This window comes from Elgaria multicarinata, chromosome 3 (genome assembly GCF_023053635.1).
Source record: "Elgaria multicarinata webbii isolate HBS135686 ecotype San Diego chromosome 3, rElgMul1.1.pri, whole genome shotgun sequence".
NCBI lineage: Eukaryota > Metazoa > Chordata > Lepidosauria > Squamata > Anguidae > Elgaria > Elgaria multicarinata.
This window is the reverse complement of record NC_086173.1, coordinates 163,454,920-163,474,219: the sequence shown is the minus strand read 5'-3', so window position 1 is coordinate 163,474,219 and position 19,300 is coordinate 163,454,920. Positions and strand designations below refer to the sequence as shown.

Sequence of the window (19,300 nt, the reverse complement as noted above, 5' to 3'; positions counted from 1 at the left end):
ACATTCTACAGACCATATACATATAGCAGTTCTCCTGTGTGGGTTTTTTGAAGTATATCAAGATGTCTAATGCTGTTACAGCTGTTCCCAAAGTATCTAAATTTATATGATTCCACTTCCATGAGTTCTTTGGTGATTCTTAAGCCATCTCCTATCACTGAAGCTTATTTGACACATTTATATGTTTTCTTCCACATGTAGAAGCCTTGATGTTGAGTAAGACTTACACAGAATGTCTATTAATACATATTGCTTCTCTCCAGTATGGGTTCTTTGATGTCGAGTAATTTTGACTAACTAACATTCAATGAATTTAAAAGGCTTCTCCCCTGGGTGTTTTCTTTTACAAGAAGTGTAATATTCTGACTGAAGCTCTTCCTTGCATTCATTATTTCTCTCTGGTGTGGGTTCTTTGATGTTTAGTAAGACTTCCACTTCCACTAAAGTTCTTTCCGCATTCCATGCATTTATATGGCTTCTCCCCTCTGTGGGTTCTTTGATGTTTAGCGAGACTTCCACTTTCATTGAATTTCTTCCCACATTCCATGCATTTATATGGTTTCTCCCCAGTGTGGGTTCTCTGATGGTTAGCAAGGCTTCCACTTACACTGAATGCCTTTCCACATTCTATGCATTTATATGGCTTCTCCCCTGTGTGGGTTCTTTGATGTTGAGTAAGATTTCCACGATCACTGAATGTCTTCCCACATTCCAGGCACTTATATGGCTTCTCCCCTGTGTGGGTTCTCTGATGGTTAGCAAGACTTTCACTTACACTGAATGTCTTTCCACATTCCAAGCATTCATGTGGCTTCTCCCCTGTGTGGATTCTTTCGTGTCGAGTAAGACTTCCACTTACACTGTAGCTCTTTCCGCATTCCATGCATTTATATGGCTTCTCCCCAGTGTGGATCCTTTCATGTTTAGTAAGAGTTCCAGCTTGAGTGAATGTCTTTCCACATTCCTTGCATTCATATGGTTGCTCACCTGTGTGGATTCTTTGATGTCGAGTAAGACTTTCACTTATACTGAATGCCTTTCCACATTCCATGCATTTATATGGTTTCTCCCCCGTGTGGCTTTTTTGATGTCGAGTAAGACTGTCACTTACAGTGAATGACTTTCCACATTCCATGCATTTATATGGCTTCTCCCCGGTGTGGCTTCTTTGATGTTGATTAAGATCTCTACCATCACTGAATATCTTTCCACATTCCTTGCATTCATATGGCTTTTCCCCTGTGTGGGTTCTTTGGTGTTGAGTAAGAATTCTATGATCACTGAAGGTTTTCCCACAGTCCATGCATTTATATAGTTTCTCACCTGTGTGGGTTCTTTGATGTTTAGCAAGACTTACACTTTCATGGAAGCTCTTTCCGTATTCCATGCATTTGCATGGCTTCTCTCCTCTCTGGACTCTTAGATGTTTGGTAGGAATTCTATTTACATTGTAGCTCTTTTCACATTCCATGCATTCATATAGCTCCTCTCTGGTGTGGGTTCTTTGGTTATTAATAAGACTTCCACTTACACCAAAGGTCTTTTTACAGTCTATGCATTTGTATGGTTTGTTTGCTCTGTGGGTTCTTTAATGTGTATTCTCACCTATTGTCTTTTAGTTGTTTGGTGGATTAGAAATGTACTAATATTAAAATATAAAAACAATATTTTAATATTTTGCCACACACTGGAACCTTTCTCTTTCTTTCATGAAATTGTGTAATCAGGTGTTCATGGTTGCTGGTACCCTGAGAAGTTTTTTCTTCTTTTATTGGTTTCTCTTTACGCTTCTTTTTATTCCTTTTGATTTTGAAAAGTTGCTTTTCTCAGTTCATGCTCTGTTGTTTCTGATATGACAGATGGAGCCCTGTCATTCTCGTGGTCCTCCCAATCACATGCTTCAGAATAAAGAGAAAATCAAAAAGCGTTTTAGGACTTAAATGCAGATATATTTTTTATCTCACCCCAGATCAAGCCAAATTTTCTGCTATTTAAACATCTTGAAGTTTCTTCTCTTTCTGCTCTGTGCACCTTGCTAAAATCTAAGTTTTTCATATATTAGCTTTCATGGAAAATTCTTCACACCCCTTGGGTTTAGATCAACTCTAATCTGATCAGGTGACTAGACAATGGCTGAATTCACACAACACAAACCCATATTCAGTGATTGAGTATAGGTTGGTGTTGTTTTTGTTTTTGTTGAACTGTGATTGATTTTTGAAGCGTGGGCTATCGTGTTGTCTGAACCCAGCCATGCTAACAAACCATGGATTGTTATCCATGAGCAATCCATGGTTTACAATCCTACAATGATCATGGGCTCTCAGGATGGCTTATTTGGAAAAAAACAACACCCCACACTGTGGAAAACGTACTAGGAACAAACAAGGACATCACATACGCAAAAACACCAAACAATCCCAGTGGCAATGTTGGTTGTGATGTTAGAATGTAAGCCATATGGCAGGGTGTTTTGTATTCTGTTTTATTTTGTTCTGTACAGCACCATGAACATTGATGGCACTATATAAATAGATAAATAAACAAATAATAATAACAACAACATTTCAAGGATCATTTCCTGATTGTTAGAGCAGTACGACAACGGAATCAGTTTCCTAGGGAGGTTGTGGGCTCTCCCACACTAGAGGCCTTCAAGAGGCAGCTGGACAACCATCTGTCAGGGATGCTTTAGGGTGGATTCCTGCATTAAGCAGGGTGTTGGACTCGATGGCCTTGAGGCTCCTTCCAACTCTGCTGTTCTGTGATATGTAGCATCTTATCACAAATGGTGTTTAACTTGCCCCCCTTAGATTGAGAGACAGATCTTAGCTTCCTAACCTCTAGTGTGAACTTTGCAGTATGAAATTTACCCCACACCCCTGTTTTTGTCTAATATCCATGACAGGCAACCTTCTGTGTAAGCTAGTGGCTCTAACAATGAGAGGAATTCCGTCCTGGCCTCTTCCCCCTGTGAGCTCACTAGATCCAGAGGTGTGTTCCTTTTTCCTGTAATACAGTTGAACTCAACTTGGTTACTGAACTACAACTCCCATCATTCCCCAACAAGATGGCGGGGGGTTATGGGAAGTGACTCAAACACAAGGGGAGGATGCTAGGTTGAGGAAGGCTTCTATAATACAATTACGGTATTGATGTCCGCAAGTTTATGTGAGGAGAAATAGGGGGAGAAACAGAACTACCATAAGGCCAAGTGGCACGGGAGAGAGAGACCTAATTGGAAAAGGCTTCCTGCTCTGTGGTTCCTATTTGATCAATTTGGCTGTCGTCACAAGTGGAGATGGCCAGTTACAAAGCCACCAATCAGCCAGGGCCATCATGATCCATGTTGCACTGCTGTTCTGTGCTGCAAGGGGAGTTTGTCACCAATTCATACCCAGTAGGCCCCAGATGTGCAAATTGCAGCAGCCAGATTGATAACTGGAACCAGAAGGTTCGTACATATAACACCGATTCTGGCCCGCTTGCATTGGCTGCCTATATGTTTCCGAACCCAATTCAAGGTGCAGGTTTTAACCTATAAAGCTCTACATGGTTTGGGACCACAATACCTGACAGAACGGCTCTCTTGACGCGAACCTACCCATACACTGCACTCAACATCTAAGGTCCTCCTCCGAGTGCCTATCCTTAGGGAAGTTCGGAGGATGGCAACAAGGGAGAGGGCCTTTTCAGTGGTGGCCCCCCAATTATGGAATGATCTCCCCGATGAGGCTCGCCTGGCACCAACATGGTTATCTTTTCGGCGCCAGGTCAAGACTTTTCTCTTCTCCCAAGCATTTAACAGCATTTAACAACATATGCTAAGGTGTTTTTTTAAAAAAATTAATGGACCCCAGAACTGTGGTTTAAAATGGATACTGTTTTATATTGCTGTTTTAATATTTTTGCTGGTTTTAAATTTTGTATACTTTTTTAATATTCACTGCTGTAAACCGCCCAGAGAGCTTCAGCTATGGGGCGGTATATAAATTTAATAAATAAATAGATTTCACTTGCAGCCTCTGGAATCTAATGAACTAAAAGCACGTATTCACAGATAAGAAAAGGTCCTAAGGCACAGATAAGAAAAGGTCCTAAGGCTGATCCCTCTTCCGAGCCCCGGACAAATGTGCAGTATCTTCTTCTTCTTCTGACTCGTGAAATATGGGACAGTCCTCACCAGGGGCCTGAAGTTTACAAAAATCAAAAATCCCCTACTCAGAAATGATCTCCCCCACATCCCCGACTCCTCTAAGGTGAAGACACAAAACAACGGAATTCACTTCCCCAAGATGTAGTGATGGTCATCAGTTTGGAGGGCTGTAATTGTGATTGGATCTATATTCATGGAGGGGAAGGCAATCAGGGACTACAGAGACAGTATGCCTATGTAGACCACTTACTGGGGAACATGGGCAGGGCGGTGCTGTTGCACGCCTGGCCTGGTTGTGGATTTTACACAGGCAACTGGTTGGCCACTGTGTGAACAGAATGCTGGACTAGATGGACCAGCATGGCTCTGCTTCAGTTCTCATCATTGTTTAGCAATTTGAAATCCTGTCTTTCCCGACGCTCAGTGGTCATGTATTCGTGGTGCTGGGCAGGGGAGGAGGGGAGATCTATTGTATTACTTGTTATGCTGCTCCTTGTATAAAGACATTAGGGATCATTTTCTGGGCAATCTTCTGAGAGCAAGAGTGGGTTGGCCCACTGCTACTATTATCTTATTATTATTATTTATTTATTTATATAGCACCATCAATGTACGTGGTGCTGTACAGAGTAAAACAATAAATAGCAAGACCCTGCCGCATAGGCTTACATTCTAATAAAATCATAATGAAACAATAAGGAGGGGAAGAGAATGCACCAAACAGGCAGTATAAAAGTCAGAACAAAATCAAGTTTTATAAGCTTTAGGAAAAAGAAAAGTTTTTAGCTGAGCTTTAAAAGCTGCGATTGAACTTGTAGTTCTCAAATGTTCTGGAAGAGCGTTCCAGGCGTAAGGGGCAGCTGAAGAAAATGGACGAAGCCGAGCAAGGGAAGGAGAGACCCTTGGGCAGGTGAGAAACATGGCATCAGAGGAGCGAAGAGCACGAGCGGGGCAATAGTGTGAGATGAGAGAGGAGAGATAGGAAGATCTTTGATCTTTTAGCACAATGGTTCCCAACTGGTGGTCCGCGAACCCCAGGGGTCCATGTAACCCACCCAGGGGGTCCCTGGCACGATTCACATATTAGCTCTGCAAGGTCCACATTTTTAAAAAAGAAAATATGCTCAATGTTGATCCAGATTTGAGATTAAAAGTACGAAATATTATTTCCTATTTTAGGTTATATGAAGGAACGCCTCCTCCCATATGTACCTGCCCGGACCTTAAGATCATCTACAGGGGCCCTTCTCCGTGAGCCCCTGCCGAAGGAAGTGAGGCAGGTGGCTACTGGGAGGAGGGCCTTCTCCGCTGTGGCGCCCCGGTTGTGGAATGAGCTCCCCAGAGAGGTCCGCCTGGTGCCTACACTGTACTCCTTTCGTCGCCAGCTGAAGACCTTTTTATTCTCTCAGTATTTTAACACTTAATTTTAACTTAAATTTAAATTTTACTGTTCTAACTCTGTATTTTAATCTTATATCAATTTTGCTGCGTGGTTTTATCCTGGTTGTGCTTTTTATACTGTATTTTGTATTTGTGCTTTTAACCTGTTGGTTGTTTTATTATGGTTTTAATTTTTGTGAACCGCCCAGAGAGCTTCAGCTATTGGGCGATATAAAAATGTAATAAATAAAATAAATAAATAAATAAATAAAAATAATAATATTGGACCGGATGTGGAAGGGATTGTTCGGGACAAAAAGAGGCATGATTTCTCCCATCACATTTAGGTTTAGTAGTTGCTAGACAGGTCATAATTTGTTCAATCTTAAACTAGACGTTGGTAAAATTAAATTCCTCTTTATATTCCTAACTAAATCATGGTCATTTTTGCGTGATAATATCACAAATATCACAAATGTTATGGTCCGTTTTTTAGTATACCTAAAATCCTTTGCTTGTCCTGTAGACACCTTCATTTATTGTTGTGGTTTAACGGCCTTTGTAGACAAATAAAATGAATTCCTATCGAAATCCTGTCACCATTATACCTTTCCCTCCCTGAATGGATTCCCTGCCTTTTCCTAGCAGTCCTCAGTCTGGATTCAGGCAGAGAAGGCAGTCAAGGACTACAGAGGTGGTATGCCTCATTAAACGACTTACTGGGGAACATGGGTCTGTAACATTTATTCACCAGTGTATATCTTAGCAATTTCTCTCTGTTTGGTTTTTTTACATGAATCCACCTCCCCCCTCTCTGAGTTTGTAAGAATTTAGGTTGTCCTGTAGACACCTTCATTTATTGTTGTGGTTTAACGGCCTTTGTAGACAAATAAAATGAATTCCTATCGAAATCCTGTCACCATTATACCTTTCCCTCCCTGAATGGATTCCCTGCCTTTTCCTAGCAGTCCTCAGTCTGGATTCAGGCCCCAGAGGGTGCTGGCTGTCCATCCAAGAGGGAAGTGGATGGGAATGGTCCAAAATGGAAGAGGTCCAAAAGTTCCCAGAGGGGCAGAATGATCACAGGGCCCAGGGGGAAACGGTCGTCCTCTAAGGCCCCAGGTAACAGAATGGTTGGCAGTGTCTGTGCTTGGACCCAGGGCTTGTCAGGGATGAGAGCCAGGGACTGGCACTTGGGGTCAGCCATGGGAGCGCACGGATGAGGTGGTGCCCTTGAAGAAGTTAGAGCTCCATCTGCCAGGCTTGCTTTGAAACAGAGCGCAGGTGATTCAGAAGCAGAGAAACTGACTTCCAAGTCCCCAGGCCTATCAATTCCCCATCAGTATCCCTGACCCATACTGGGCAGGAATCGTCATGCCGGCTCTCTCACCCGCTTTCGGGCCAGGACCACCTAGGGTCAAATTCTCTGTCCCTGCCCTTCCTCCTTTGGGATGGGGGCTGCAGACGCCTGGATGCCCCAGCAGGGAGGTGGGAAATACAGGGCAGGGTGATTGGAGAGAGAGAGAGAGAGAGATGTGGAAGGAAGATCCATCATAGAATCATAGAATAGCAGAGTTGGAAGGGGCCTACAAGGCCATCGAGTCCAACCCCCTGCTCAATGCACCCTGCTTGGATTGTGGGGAGGGGAGGACAGACCGGTTCAGCCTCCCCCTCCCCATCTCAGTGGCAGTTCAGTAAAGGATTTCCAGTGAGAGAGAGGAAGCAAAGGGTGAATAGGACGGGAGTGAGGAGAGTGAAGACTCAGGTCTGGGACAGTGAGGCTAAACAGTAATCTCAAAGGAATCCCTTCAATGTCCAGAGAAGAAAAGCTCCCAACGCTTGTGTCAAAAAGTACCTGCTGGTCTTTCCCCCTCCTCCAAGCCCCGGAAAAATGTGCAGTGAGGGTTTTCCTTTTCTTTGTGGAATATGGAGCAGGGTAGTTAAATATTGTGTCCCCGCCAAGGGTCTGAGGTTTACCAAAAAAAAAAAAAAGATCCTCCCCTCGGAAATAATCTCCCCAACACACACCACTCTTCGAAGGGAGAAAGACGAAATTGGCTAGCTGTGTGTGTGTGTCGGCCTTGCAGGAATCTAGACTCCATGTGAGCGAAACAGTGGAGTTTGCAGCCTTCTCGCTTAGTAATTTTGACACCTGGCAGCACTGAAAGTAAAGGGAAGGGGACGTTTTCTTTCAGACCGCTCCCCTCCCCACCCCCATCCTGAACAACGTCCCCAAGATCTCCCCCTGATGATGCTCCATTACCTGAGGTCTTTGCACGGCTGCTCTTTCCACTCCACCTCCAAAAAGAGCTGATTCAGATTGTGCCGTCAAGCTGCTTCCTGTGGGGGAGAGAAAAAGGTATGAACCAGCCCATCTCTCACAGCTATCACTACCATATTCTTCTCCTGCAAGGCGTTCAGAGTGGCATAAGTGCCCGTCCCTCCAAACCCTCCCTCCCATACAAAAACTGTGGGTCTCCACCTGCTCCTCGGGTTTAATGGCAAAGTAAGGCGGAAAGAAGGTCCTAACACCGCCCCTTACTTACAGGTAAAGGAACAATCATCTTAACTCATAAGAGTCCTCTCAGATTGCAAGCTTACAAAAACCCGCAAATGGCAGGTAACACTAAAGTCCAACAGGCACGGCCCTGAAGGGCTCCTCCCAAATGGCCAGGAGGGACTCCTGTAGTAGCCAAAGGACAGGAAAAATGCCACTCGTTCATCTCTGTACCGTAAGCAATTCCAAAGAATGTGATCTATGGATTTTTGTACCCCAAAGATGTCAGAGACCACTAAGACACCCCCCGTCGCCCCCACCCACAGTTACAACATAAAGGAGTAGAAGACACAGATCCAAAGAGTGGGAGCCCCCCCCCACTTCCCACCCCACGCACGACACAAAGCTGCCACGTGGCCAGAAGCCTGGCATCAAAAACTGCAAGAGAGGAACAAACCCCTTCATCACGTGGAGACATAAAACGTTTAACAAAAGTAACTCTTTTCTCTCACTCTCTCTCACTCTCTCTCTCTCACTCACACACACACACACTCTCACTCACTCTCGCTCTCACACACTCACACTCTCTCACACTCACTCTCTCACTCTCACACTCTCACACACAATCACACTCACTCTCACACACACTCACTCTCTCACACACTCACACTCTCTCACACTCACTCTCTCACTCTCACACTCTCACACACAATCACACTCACTCTCACACACACTCACTCTCTCACACTCACACTCACTCTCTCACACTCTCTCTCACTCTCACTCTCACACACAATCACACTCACTCACACACAGTCACTCTCTCACACTCACACGCACTCTCTCTCTCTCTCTCACTCAATCACACACTCTCACTCACTCTCGCTCTCACACACTCGCTCTCTCACACTCACTCTCTCTCTCACTCTCACATACACAATCACACTCACTCTCACACACACTCACACTCTCTCTCACACACTCACACTCACTCTCTCACACTCACACTCTCACTCTCACTCTCTCTCTCACTCTCACTCACTCTCGGTCTCACACACTCACTCACTCTCTCTCTCTCTCACACCCACACCCCAGAGCTTTCTTAATCTCAGCTTCAGAAACTCCCAAATGGGGCTCCTATTTGGACTCCCCCATTTCTCTGCCAAGAAACGAGGCAGCCGAGAAGTTACACTTTTAAGTTTCCCCGGAGGCGGGAGGCTTCCACACGTTCATCCGCCTGATCTCTGTTCTCACCCTCCACCGATGGAGCCTCCTCCTGCAATGCCTCCGCAAGCGACTTCTCTAACGAGTCCGCCCGCTTTCACTTGCAGGTATCCCAAGCCAGGTGCGTCCATCATTGTCTTCCCCACTCTCACCATTTCCTGTCTCTCTAGGAAGCGGAGATCTCTTCGTTTCACCCTTGCAGGGCCGATGGGCTGAAACTGCTCTCTCCCTCTCTGCAAACTTTTAAACTGCCTTCCCAAGTGCCATATTTTCTTCTCCCTAGAATGAACTGGTTCCGCCTTCCTCTGCCTTGGGGATGCTTGGAATTGTAGTCCATTGCTGAAATACGATGACTCGGGGAAGGGATGACTCTCCAAACAGCATACAAAAGAGTAACCTTTATTGAGTAAGTCGCGATACATACTAACTACCCACCAATACCCAGGGCCGGTGCCAGACCATTTTGCGCCCTAGGCAAGGTGAGCTACTTTCACACACACCCGCAAAAAAAAAAAGCCAACTTTGATTTTTAAGAACATATGTTTCCTGGAAAAAAATAAGAAGCACAAAACTTGAAACTGCTAAATTTATTTTAAAGTGCAAGAAATACATAATGCCAATTATAGCAAACAAATTGGAAAGGAACGTCTATGGATCTAAAATGTATTATTTAATAGGAATATCGCCTCCAAATCATCCCACCCCGCAACTCACACACACACAGCATCACTCACTCCAAACAATCATTACAAGCAACAGCAAAAGCCCCACCCGCGAAGTTGGCAGCTCAGCGGGGGAGGAAGGATGCTATTGCCCGCCAAGTTGCCGTCCTTTGGCTAAGGCCGCCTTGCCCAAGCAAGCCCTCTTGGGAAGGGGTGGGTGGGTTGCACGGTAGAAATCCCTGAAAACACGTATTGCAAATGATCTTTTTGACACAGGTGTAATATATTCAGCAACCCTATCTCCAAGAACCAATCAGAGCATTCTTTGGAGTCCAGTTAAGGATGCTTGTGCCTTCACATGCAGAAGCAAGTAAAGTTCCAACATAAATCCAAACGTGAAGCCTCTATAGCAGGCTGCTAAATTGCTACAGAAAACCATCCCGACGGAGGAGAAATGGAAATGTACAGGTTTCATCGGGCAGGACTAAGTCACAAAAGCAATGCCACGGGAAGTGTTATCCTTTTTCAAATGGTATATCAGTGTAAGAAGAATGTTTGATAGCTTGCAGGTAACAGGTTGAAAACAAACATCTGAACCAGAAAGCAAATTCTACTGCTTTGAATGTTGAGAGCGCAGAATCTGCAAGCAGGATGGATGATGATGATTCAATGGTTACAGGAGTTACACAATCAACCAACGGAAACAAGTCCTTATCCTGAGTGTGTTCCAACCTAGACTCTTTTCAATGCAAGATTGCAAGGAGTGCCGAAGGGTGTTCTGCCACTCATAGCAGCCACCCCAACAGATCATTCAGTTCAGATGACTTCCTTGAGATATCTTGAAAATTTAACAAAACAGATTTCATAGAATCATAGAATAGCAGAGTTGGAAGGGGCCTATAAGGCCATCCAGTCCAACCCCCTGCTCAATGTAGGAATCCACCCTAAAGCATCCCTGACAGATGGTTGTCCAGCTGCCTCTTGAAGGCCTCTAGTGTGGGAGAGCCCACAACCTCCCTAGGGAACTATTCCGTTGTCGTACTGCTCTAACAGTCAGGAAGTTTTTCCTGATGTCCAGCCGGAATCTGGCTTCCTTTAACTTGAGCCCGTTATTCCGTGTCCTGCACTCTGGGAGGATCGAGAAGAGATCCTGGCCCTCCTCTGTGTGACAACCTTTTAAGTATTTGAAGAGTGCTATCATGTCTCCCCTCAGTCTTCTCTTCTCCAGGCTAAACATGCCCAGTTCTTTCAGTCTCTCTTCATAGGGCTTTGTTTCCAGACCCCTGATCATCCTGGTTGCCCCCCTCTGAACACACTCCAGCTTGTCTGCGTCCTTCTTGAATTGTGGAGCCCAGAACTGGACGCAATACTCTAGATGAGGCCTAACCAGGGCCGAATAGAGAGGAACCAGTAAATGTGTTGTGACATTAGATTTGGGTCGCTTATCGTCCTGTGCAGCAACTAATAATGTCTCAGCGGAAGTATTACAAAAAATCATAGACTAGTATAAGGCCATCGAGTCCAACCCTCTGCTGAATGCAGGAATCCACCTTAAAAGCATCCCTGACAGATGGCTGTCCAGCTGCATCTTGAAGGCCTCCAAGGTGGGAGAGTATGATGAATTCAAAATGGAGAGACTGATCTCTGAAACTGCCCTCTCAATCCCTGTCCCTCCTGGCAAATAACAGCGAGCCGAGGGAGTTTGACTCGGTGGGTCCAGGGGGTGATAAATGCCTTACTCCAGGAACGGGTGGTCCCTGCTGTCCTTAAGGAGGCAGTAGTGCGACCACTCCTGAAGAAGCCCACCCTGGACTCGATGGTATTAGACAACTACCACCCAGTTGTAAACACACCCTTTTTAAGGAAGGTACTTGACCACATTGTGGCAGAGCGACTACAGACACTCTTGAAGGATACTGATTATCTAGACCCCTTCCAGTCTGGGTTTCGATCTGGTTCTAGGATGGAATCAGCCTTGGTTGCCCTGTTGGATGACCTTTGTCAAGAGAGGGACAGAAGGAGTGCAACCCTGTTAATTCTCTTCAATCTCACATCAGCTTTTGATACCATCAACCATGGTATCCTCCTGGATCAACTCCGTGGGATGGGCCTTGGAGGCACTGTGTTACAGTGGTTCCGGTCGTATCTATGGGGCCGTTTTCAGAGAGTAACATTGGATGACTATTCCTTGACCCCTGGGCAGTTGAGCTATGGGGTATGGCAGGGCACCATTTTATTCCCAATGTTGTTTAACGTCAATATGCAGCCACCGGAAGGATTCATTAGGGGATTTGGAGCTAAATGCCATCAATATGCTAATGACATGCAGCTCTATCGCCCTGAGACAACTGAATCAGGAGAGGTTGTGCAGGTCCTGCACCAGTGCCTAGACTCAGTAATGGGCTGGATGAGGGCCAATAAATTGAGACTGAATCCTGGCAAGACGGAAGCCCTGTGGGTGAGAGTGTGTGTCCAGGAGAGAGGCTCATTGCCTGTCCTGGATGGGGTTGCTGTAGTTTTATTGAACTTTTATTCCTTTTAAAAATGTTGTTTTAATAGTGTTTTTATTCTTTTATTGGATTTGTCCACCGCTCTGACATTCTTGAATAGGGAGTGGTATACAAATATTGTAAATAAGTAAAATAAATAATAAATTTGAGTGGCAACCATTGTGACCCATGTCCTCAGTCAGGGGTTCTCTCAAATTATATTACCAGCATGTAGGCGCCCCTCAATTACCTGTTCAACTACACATAATTAGATTCCTCCCCAAACCAGAAGCCCTCTAAGGGTAAGATAAATTCTTAACCCTCAATATAGGCCATAGAGGTTTTTTATTTCCATCCATCACGCTGAAAAAAAAAGTCTTTTGCTTTGCTTTTTACTATAGAAATATCAGCATAACAATACTTCATACAAGGCTTATACAAACAAAGAATCAAACACACCATACATTTAACATCCTCTTAAGTCAAGGCTTCTAAAGCAATAACAATGGTTCATTTCAACCTTACTATGCTATTTTACCTGTAACATCTTGGGAACAACTGATCCAAGAGGAACGTTTCAGGTTCAAACTCTTCTATATATACCTTCAGGAAGTTATAATATATGTTTAGCCAGTTTTACTGTGGAGCTAGCGTGGCGTCAAAAACTGTCCTCCAATTGCTGAAAAGAAAACTACAAAGAAAACTTTGTAGTTAAGTTGTTAAGTGATATTTCCAGTCAATTACTTTTATTATGCAACCTACAAACAAACAGGCATTTTTTTAAGCTACAGAATCTTCATGTAGCATCCTGTGACCCTGCTGATACATCTCGATCTCTCAGCAATACCATCAACAAGGGTATCTTTCTGGAGCAACTGACGGAGTTGGGAGCAGCACATTGAAGTGGTTCCAGTCCAACTTCAGGGGTTGGCTCCAGAAGGTGATGCCTGGGGAGTATTGCTCAGCCTGGTGGATTCTCCAGCATGGGGTTCGTCAGGATTGATTTTGCTGTTTAACATCTACATGTAAATGCTGAATTTACATTGGTTTGGGAATTCTGTTTCCCATCTTGGAAACCTCAAAGATAAGCCCAAGAGACCAAATTGAGTTGAATTCAGCTTACAAATTTCATGTTACAACCCAAATTTCTCCTAAAGACATTTAATTTCCTAAATTTACAGCAAGGGCAATGTGGAACATGGATCCAGCATGGATCTTATTTATTTATTTCATTTTTATACCACCCAATAGCCAAAGCTCTCTGGGCAGTTCACAAAAATTAAAACCATGAAAAGCATAATAAAACAACCAACAGTCTAAAAACACAAATACAAAATACAATATAAAAAGCAAACCAGAATAAAACCACACATCAGAAATTGATATAGGTTAAAATACAGAATTAAAACAGCAGAATTTAAATTTAAGTTAAATAAGATGTTAAAATACTGAGAAAATAAAAAGGCGACGAAAGGAGTAGTGTAGGCACCAGGTGAACCTCTCTGGGGAGCTCGTTCCACAGCCAGGGTGCCACAGCAGAGAAGGCCCTCCTCCTAGTAGCCACCTGCCTCACTTCCTTTGGCAGGGGCTCACGGAGAAGGACCCCTGTGGATGATCTTAAGGTCCGGGCAGGTACATATGGGAGGAGGCGTTCCTTCAAATAACCTGGCCCCAAGCCGCTTAAGGCTTTGAATGTTAGTACCAGCACTTTGAATCGGACCTGGACTGGCAGCTAATGAAGTTGTAAAAGGACCGAGGGTTCCACCATCTCACACCCAGGCCCAGAGTGTAACAGGCCACGAACCACCCGGAAAAGCTCCACCGGACGACACTGTGAAGATGCAATGCTGGTGGAAAAGAACGGTCTCTTCGCCACCCTCACCGCCACAGAGTAGGCTCAATAGTGAGCTCTAACCAGTGTTCGGTCAGACTCAGCACGAGTTTTCCTCCACCTGCGTTCCAGCCGTCTCCCCTCTTGCTTCAATGCCCTCAGCTCAGGTGTATACCAAGGAGCTGGCCGGGCTCTGCCAACTCCTTGGTATAAACCTGAGCTGAGGACAATGAAGGGCAATATCTTCTTATATTGTTAAGTTGCCAGACTTCTGCCTTGTTTTTCCTTCTAAAAACTCCTTGTCTTTGACCTTGGACATCCTAGGGATCTTGCTGACAAAACTGACTTGGATTCGACCCCTGGAGCTCTGTCGCAACTCCACTATAAGCACTTTCCACACCCCATACATTTCACATTTTTCCTTCTCCACAGGTTATTTGATGAACATCGACATATCCCGCCTACTAACAGGGATTGGCCGACAAGATCATATCACGCCAGTCCTTCTACAACTTCATTGGCTGCCAGTCCAGGTCCGGGCCCGATTCAAAGTGCTGGTGTTAACATTCAAAGCCCTAAAGGGCTTGGGGCCAGGTTATTTGGAGGAACGCCTCCTCCCATATGTGCCTGCCCGGACCTTAAGATCATCCACAGGGGTCCTTGTCCGTGAGCCCCTGCCGCAGGAAGTGAAGCAGGTGGCTGCTAGGAGCAGGGCTTTCTCTGCTGTGGCACCCCGGCTGTGGAATGAGCTCCGCAGAGAGGTTTGTTTGGCGCCTACATTGTTTTCCTTTCGTCGCCAGCTGAAGACCTTTTTATTTTCTCAGTATTTTAACACCTAATTTAACTTAAATTTAAACTCTGCTGTTTTAATATCATATTTTAACCTATATCAATTTTTGCTATGTGGTTTTAACCTGGTAGTGCTTTTTATATTGTATTTTATATTTGTGGTTTTAAATTGTTGGTTGTTTTATTATGCTCTTCATGGTTTTAATTTTTGTGAATCGCCCAGAGAGCTTTGGCTATTGGGCGGTATAGAAATGAAATAAATAAATAAATAAATAAATAAATAAATAAATAAATAAATAATATCCTGTTTTGCTGGTGAACATTCTACAGTCCATATATTATACCAGTTCTCCTGCGTGGGTTCTCTGAAGTACATTAAGATGTCTAATGCTGTTGCAACTGTTTCCAAAGTATCTAAATTTAAATGATTCCATTCCTCCAAGAGTACTTTGGTGATTCTTAATCCATCTCCTATCATTGAAGCTTATTTGAAACATTCATATGTTTTCTCCCATATGTAAGCTCTTTGATATTTAGTAAGATTTCCGCTTCCACTGAAGCTCATTCAACTTTTCATGCATTCATATGGCTTCTCCCTGTATGGGTCCTTTCATGTTTAGGAAGACTTCCACTTTGAGTGAATGTCTTTCCACATTCCACGCATTCATATGGGTTCTCCCCAGTGTGGGTTCTTTGATGGTTAGTAAGAATTCCACTTTGACTGAATGTCTTTCCACATTCCATGCATTCATATGGCTTCTCCCCAGTGTGGGTTCTTTGATGCCTAGCAAGAATTTCACTTCGACTGAATATCTTTCCACATTCCATGCATTTATATGGCTTCTCCCCTGTGTGGGTTCTTTTATGCTCAATAAGATTACTACTATTACGGAATATCTTTCCACATTCCGTGCATTCATATGGTTTCTCCCCTGTGTGGGTTCTTTGATGAATAGCAAGATTTCCGTTTTGTCTGAATGTCTTTCCACATTCCATGCATTCATATGGCTTCTCCCCTGTGTAGGTTCTTTGATGTCGTGCACACGTCCCACCATTACTGAATGTCTTTCCACATTCCAAGCATTCATATGGCTTCTCCCCAGTGTGGGTTCTCTGATGACTAGCAAGATTTCCACTTCGATTGAATGTCTTTCCACATTCCATGCATTCATATGGCTTCTCCCCTGTGTGTGTTCTTTGATGAGTAGCAAGATTTCCACTTCGACCGAATATCTTTCCACAGTCCATGCATTCATATGGCTTCTCTCCAGTGTGGGTTCTCTGATGAATAGCAAGATTTCCACTTCGACTGAATGTCTTTCCACATTCCATGCATTTATATGGCTTCTCCCCTGTGTGGGTTCTTTTATGGTAAATAAGATTACCACTGTTACGGAATATCTTTCCACATTCCATGCATTCATATGGCTTCTCCCCAGTGTGGGTTCTTTGATGGTTAGCAAGAATTCCACTTTGACTGAATGTCTTGCCACATTCCATGCATTCATATGGCTTCTCCCCTGTGTGGGTTCTTTGATGAACAGCAAGATTTCCACTTTGTCTGAATGTCTTTCCACATTCCATGCATTTATATGGCTTATCCCCTGTGTGGATTCTTTTATGCTCAATAAGATTACCACTATTACGGAATATCTTTCCACATTCCATGCATTCATATGGCTTCTCCCCAGTGTGGGTTCTCTGATGATTAGCAAGATTTCCACTTCGATTGAATGTCTTTCCACATTCCATGCATTCATATGGCTTTTCCCCTGTGTGTGTTCTTTGATGAATAGCAAGATTTCCACTTCGACTGAATATCTTTCCACAGTCCATGCATTCATATGGCTTCTCTCCAGTGTGGGTTCTCTGATGAATAGCAAGATTTCCACTTTGACTGAATGTCTTTCCACATTCCATGCATTTATATGGCTTCTCCCCTGTGTGGGTTCTTTTATGGTAAATAAGATTACCACTGTTACGGAATATCTTTCCACATTCCATGCATTCATATGGCTTCTCCCCAGTGTGGGTTCTTTGATGGTTAGCAAGAATTCCACTTTGACTGAATGTCTTGCCACATTCCATGCATTCATATGGCTTCTCCCCTGTGTGGGTTCTTTGATGAACAGCAAGATTTCCACTTCGACTGAATGTCTTTCCACATTCCATGCATTTATATGGCTTATCCCCTGTGTGGATTCTTTTATGCTCAATAAGATTACCACTATTACGGAATATCTTTCCACATTCCATGCATTCATATGGCTTCTCCCCAGTGTGGGTTCTTTGATGGTTAGCAAGAATTCCACTTTGAGTGAATGTCTTTCCACATTCCATACATTTATATGGTTTCTCCCCTGTGTGGGTTCTTAGATGTCGTGCACAAGTTCCACCATCACTGAAAGTCTTTCCACATTCCAAGCATTCGTATGGCTTCTCCCCTGTGTGGGTTCTTTGATGGATAGTAAGAACTCCACTTCGACTGAATGTCTTTCCACATTCCATGCATTTATATGGCTTCTCCCCTATGTGGGTTCTTTTATGCTCAATAAGATTACCACCATTACTGAATGTCTTTCCACATTCCAAGCATTCATATGGCTTCTCCCCAGTGTGGGTTCTTTGATGCCTAGCAAGAATTTCACTTCGACCGAATGTCTTTCCACATTCTATGCATTCATATAGGTTCTCCCCAGTGTGGGTTCTTTGATGCCTAGCAAGAATTTCACTTCGACTGAATGTCTTTCCACATTCCATGCATTTATATGGCTTCTCCCCTGTGTGGGTTCTTTTATGGTAAATAAGATTACCACTATTACGGAATGTCTTTCCACATTCCATGCATTCATATGGCTTCTCCCCAGTGTGGATTCTTTGATGGTTAGTAGGAATTCCACTTTGACTGAATGTCTTTCCACATTCCATGCATTCATATGGCTTCTCCCCAGTGTGGGTTCTGTGATGTGCAACAAGATGTCCATGAACACTGAATGTCTTTCCACATTCCATGCATTCATATGGCTTCTCCCCTGTGTGGGTTCTTTGATGACTAGCAAGATTTCCACTTTGACTGAATGTCTTTCCACATTCCCTACATTTATATGGTTTCTCCCCTGTGTGGATTCTTCTGTGTCGAGTAAGACTTCTGTTAAAACTGAAGCTCCTTCCGTATTCCATACATTTATATGGCTTGTTTTCAGTGTGGATCCTTTCATGTTCAGTAAGACTTCTTGCTCGAGTGAATATCTTCCCACAGTCCTTGCATTCATATGGCTTCTCACCTCTGTGGGTTCTTTGATGTTGAGTAAGACTTCCGCCATCACTGAATGTCTTTCCACATTCCAAGCATTCATATGACTTATCCCCAGTGTGGGTTCCTTGGTGTTGAGTAAGAATTTCACGATCACTGAATGACTTTCCATATTCTATACATTTATATGGTTTCTCACCTGTGTGGGTGCTTTGACGTTTAACAAGACTTACACTTTCATGGAACACCTTTCTGCAATCCATTTATATGGCTTCACCACTGTGTGGACTCTTAGGGTGATTTTAGTATGTTAAACACATGAAAGTGTTTAATCAGGAGTTCATGGTTGCTGGTACCCTGATAATTTTTTTCTTTTCTTTTTTATGGGTTTCCTTTAAGCTTTTTTTATACCCTTTGATTTTGAAATGTCTCTTTTCTCACTTCATGCTGTGTTGTTTCTGATGCTATGACAGATGGGCCCCTTTTATTCTCATGGTCCTCTCAATCACCTGCATCGGAATAAAGAGAAAATAAAAGGCTTTTTAGGACTTTAATACAGAAAATAGATGATCTCGTCTGGGATCAAGCCCAATTTCCTGCTATTTGTATTTCAACATCTTCAACATTCTCCCCTTATTGAACTAAGAGCACGTACTGCATCATTCTTCACACAGTGCCTAGTTAAACTACGGAATTCACTTCCACAGGATATACTGATGGCCACTAATTTGGAGGGCTGTAATTGTGATTGGACATATATTCATGGAGAGAAGGCAGTCAAGGACTACAGAGGTGGTATGCCTCATAAAACGACTTACTGGGGAACATGGGTCTGTAACATTTATTCATGTTAGCAATTTCTCTCCATTTGGTTTTTTTACATGAATCCACCTCCCCACTCTCTGAGTTTGTACGAATTTAGGTTGTCCTGTAGACACCTTGTTTTATTGTTGTGGTTTAACGGCCTTTGTGCCATAGACAAATAAAATGAATTCCTATTGAAATCCTGTCACCATTAT

At 43.7% G+C, this 19,300-nt stretch overlaps 1 protein-coding gene and 1 pseudogene across 1 annotated transcript; both read right to left on the bottom strand.

The window, feature by feature from the left end:
* The window catches only part of LOC134396309 (zinc finger protein 850-like), an 82,200-nt pseudogene extending 72,848 nt beyond the window's left edge, over positions 1 to 9,352 (bottom strand).
* Positions 9,353 to 15,332: 5,980 nt separating this feature from the next.
* LOC134396291 (zinc finger protein 208-like) lies at positions 15,333 to 18,556 on the bottom strand. Its single transcript, XM_063122726.1, has one exon. The coding sequence runs from the start codon at positions 18,542 to 18,544 to the stop codon at positions 15,602 to 15,604; it is 2,943 nt and encodes a 980-aa protein (XP_062978796.1). The 5' UTR covers positions 18,545 to 18,556; the 3' UTR covers positions 15,333 to 15,601.
* Between the last annotated feature and the right edge of the window lie 744 nt (positions 18,557 to 19,300).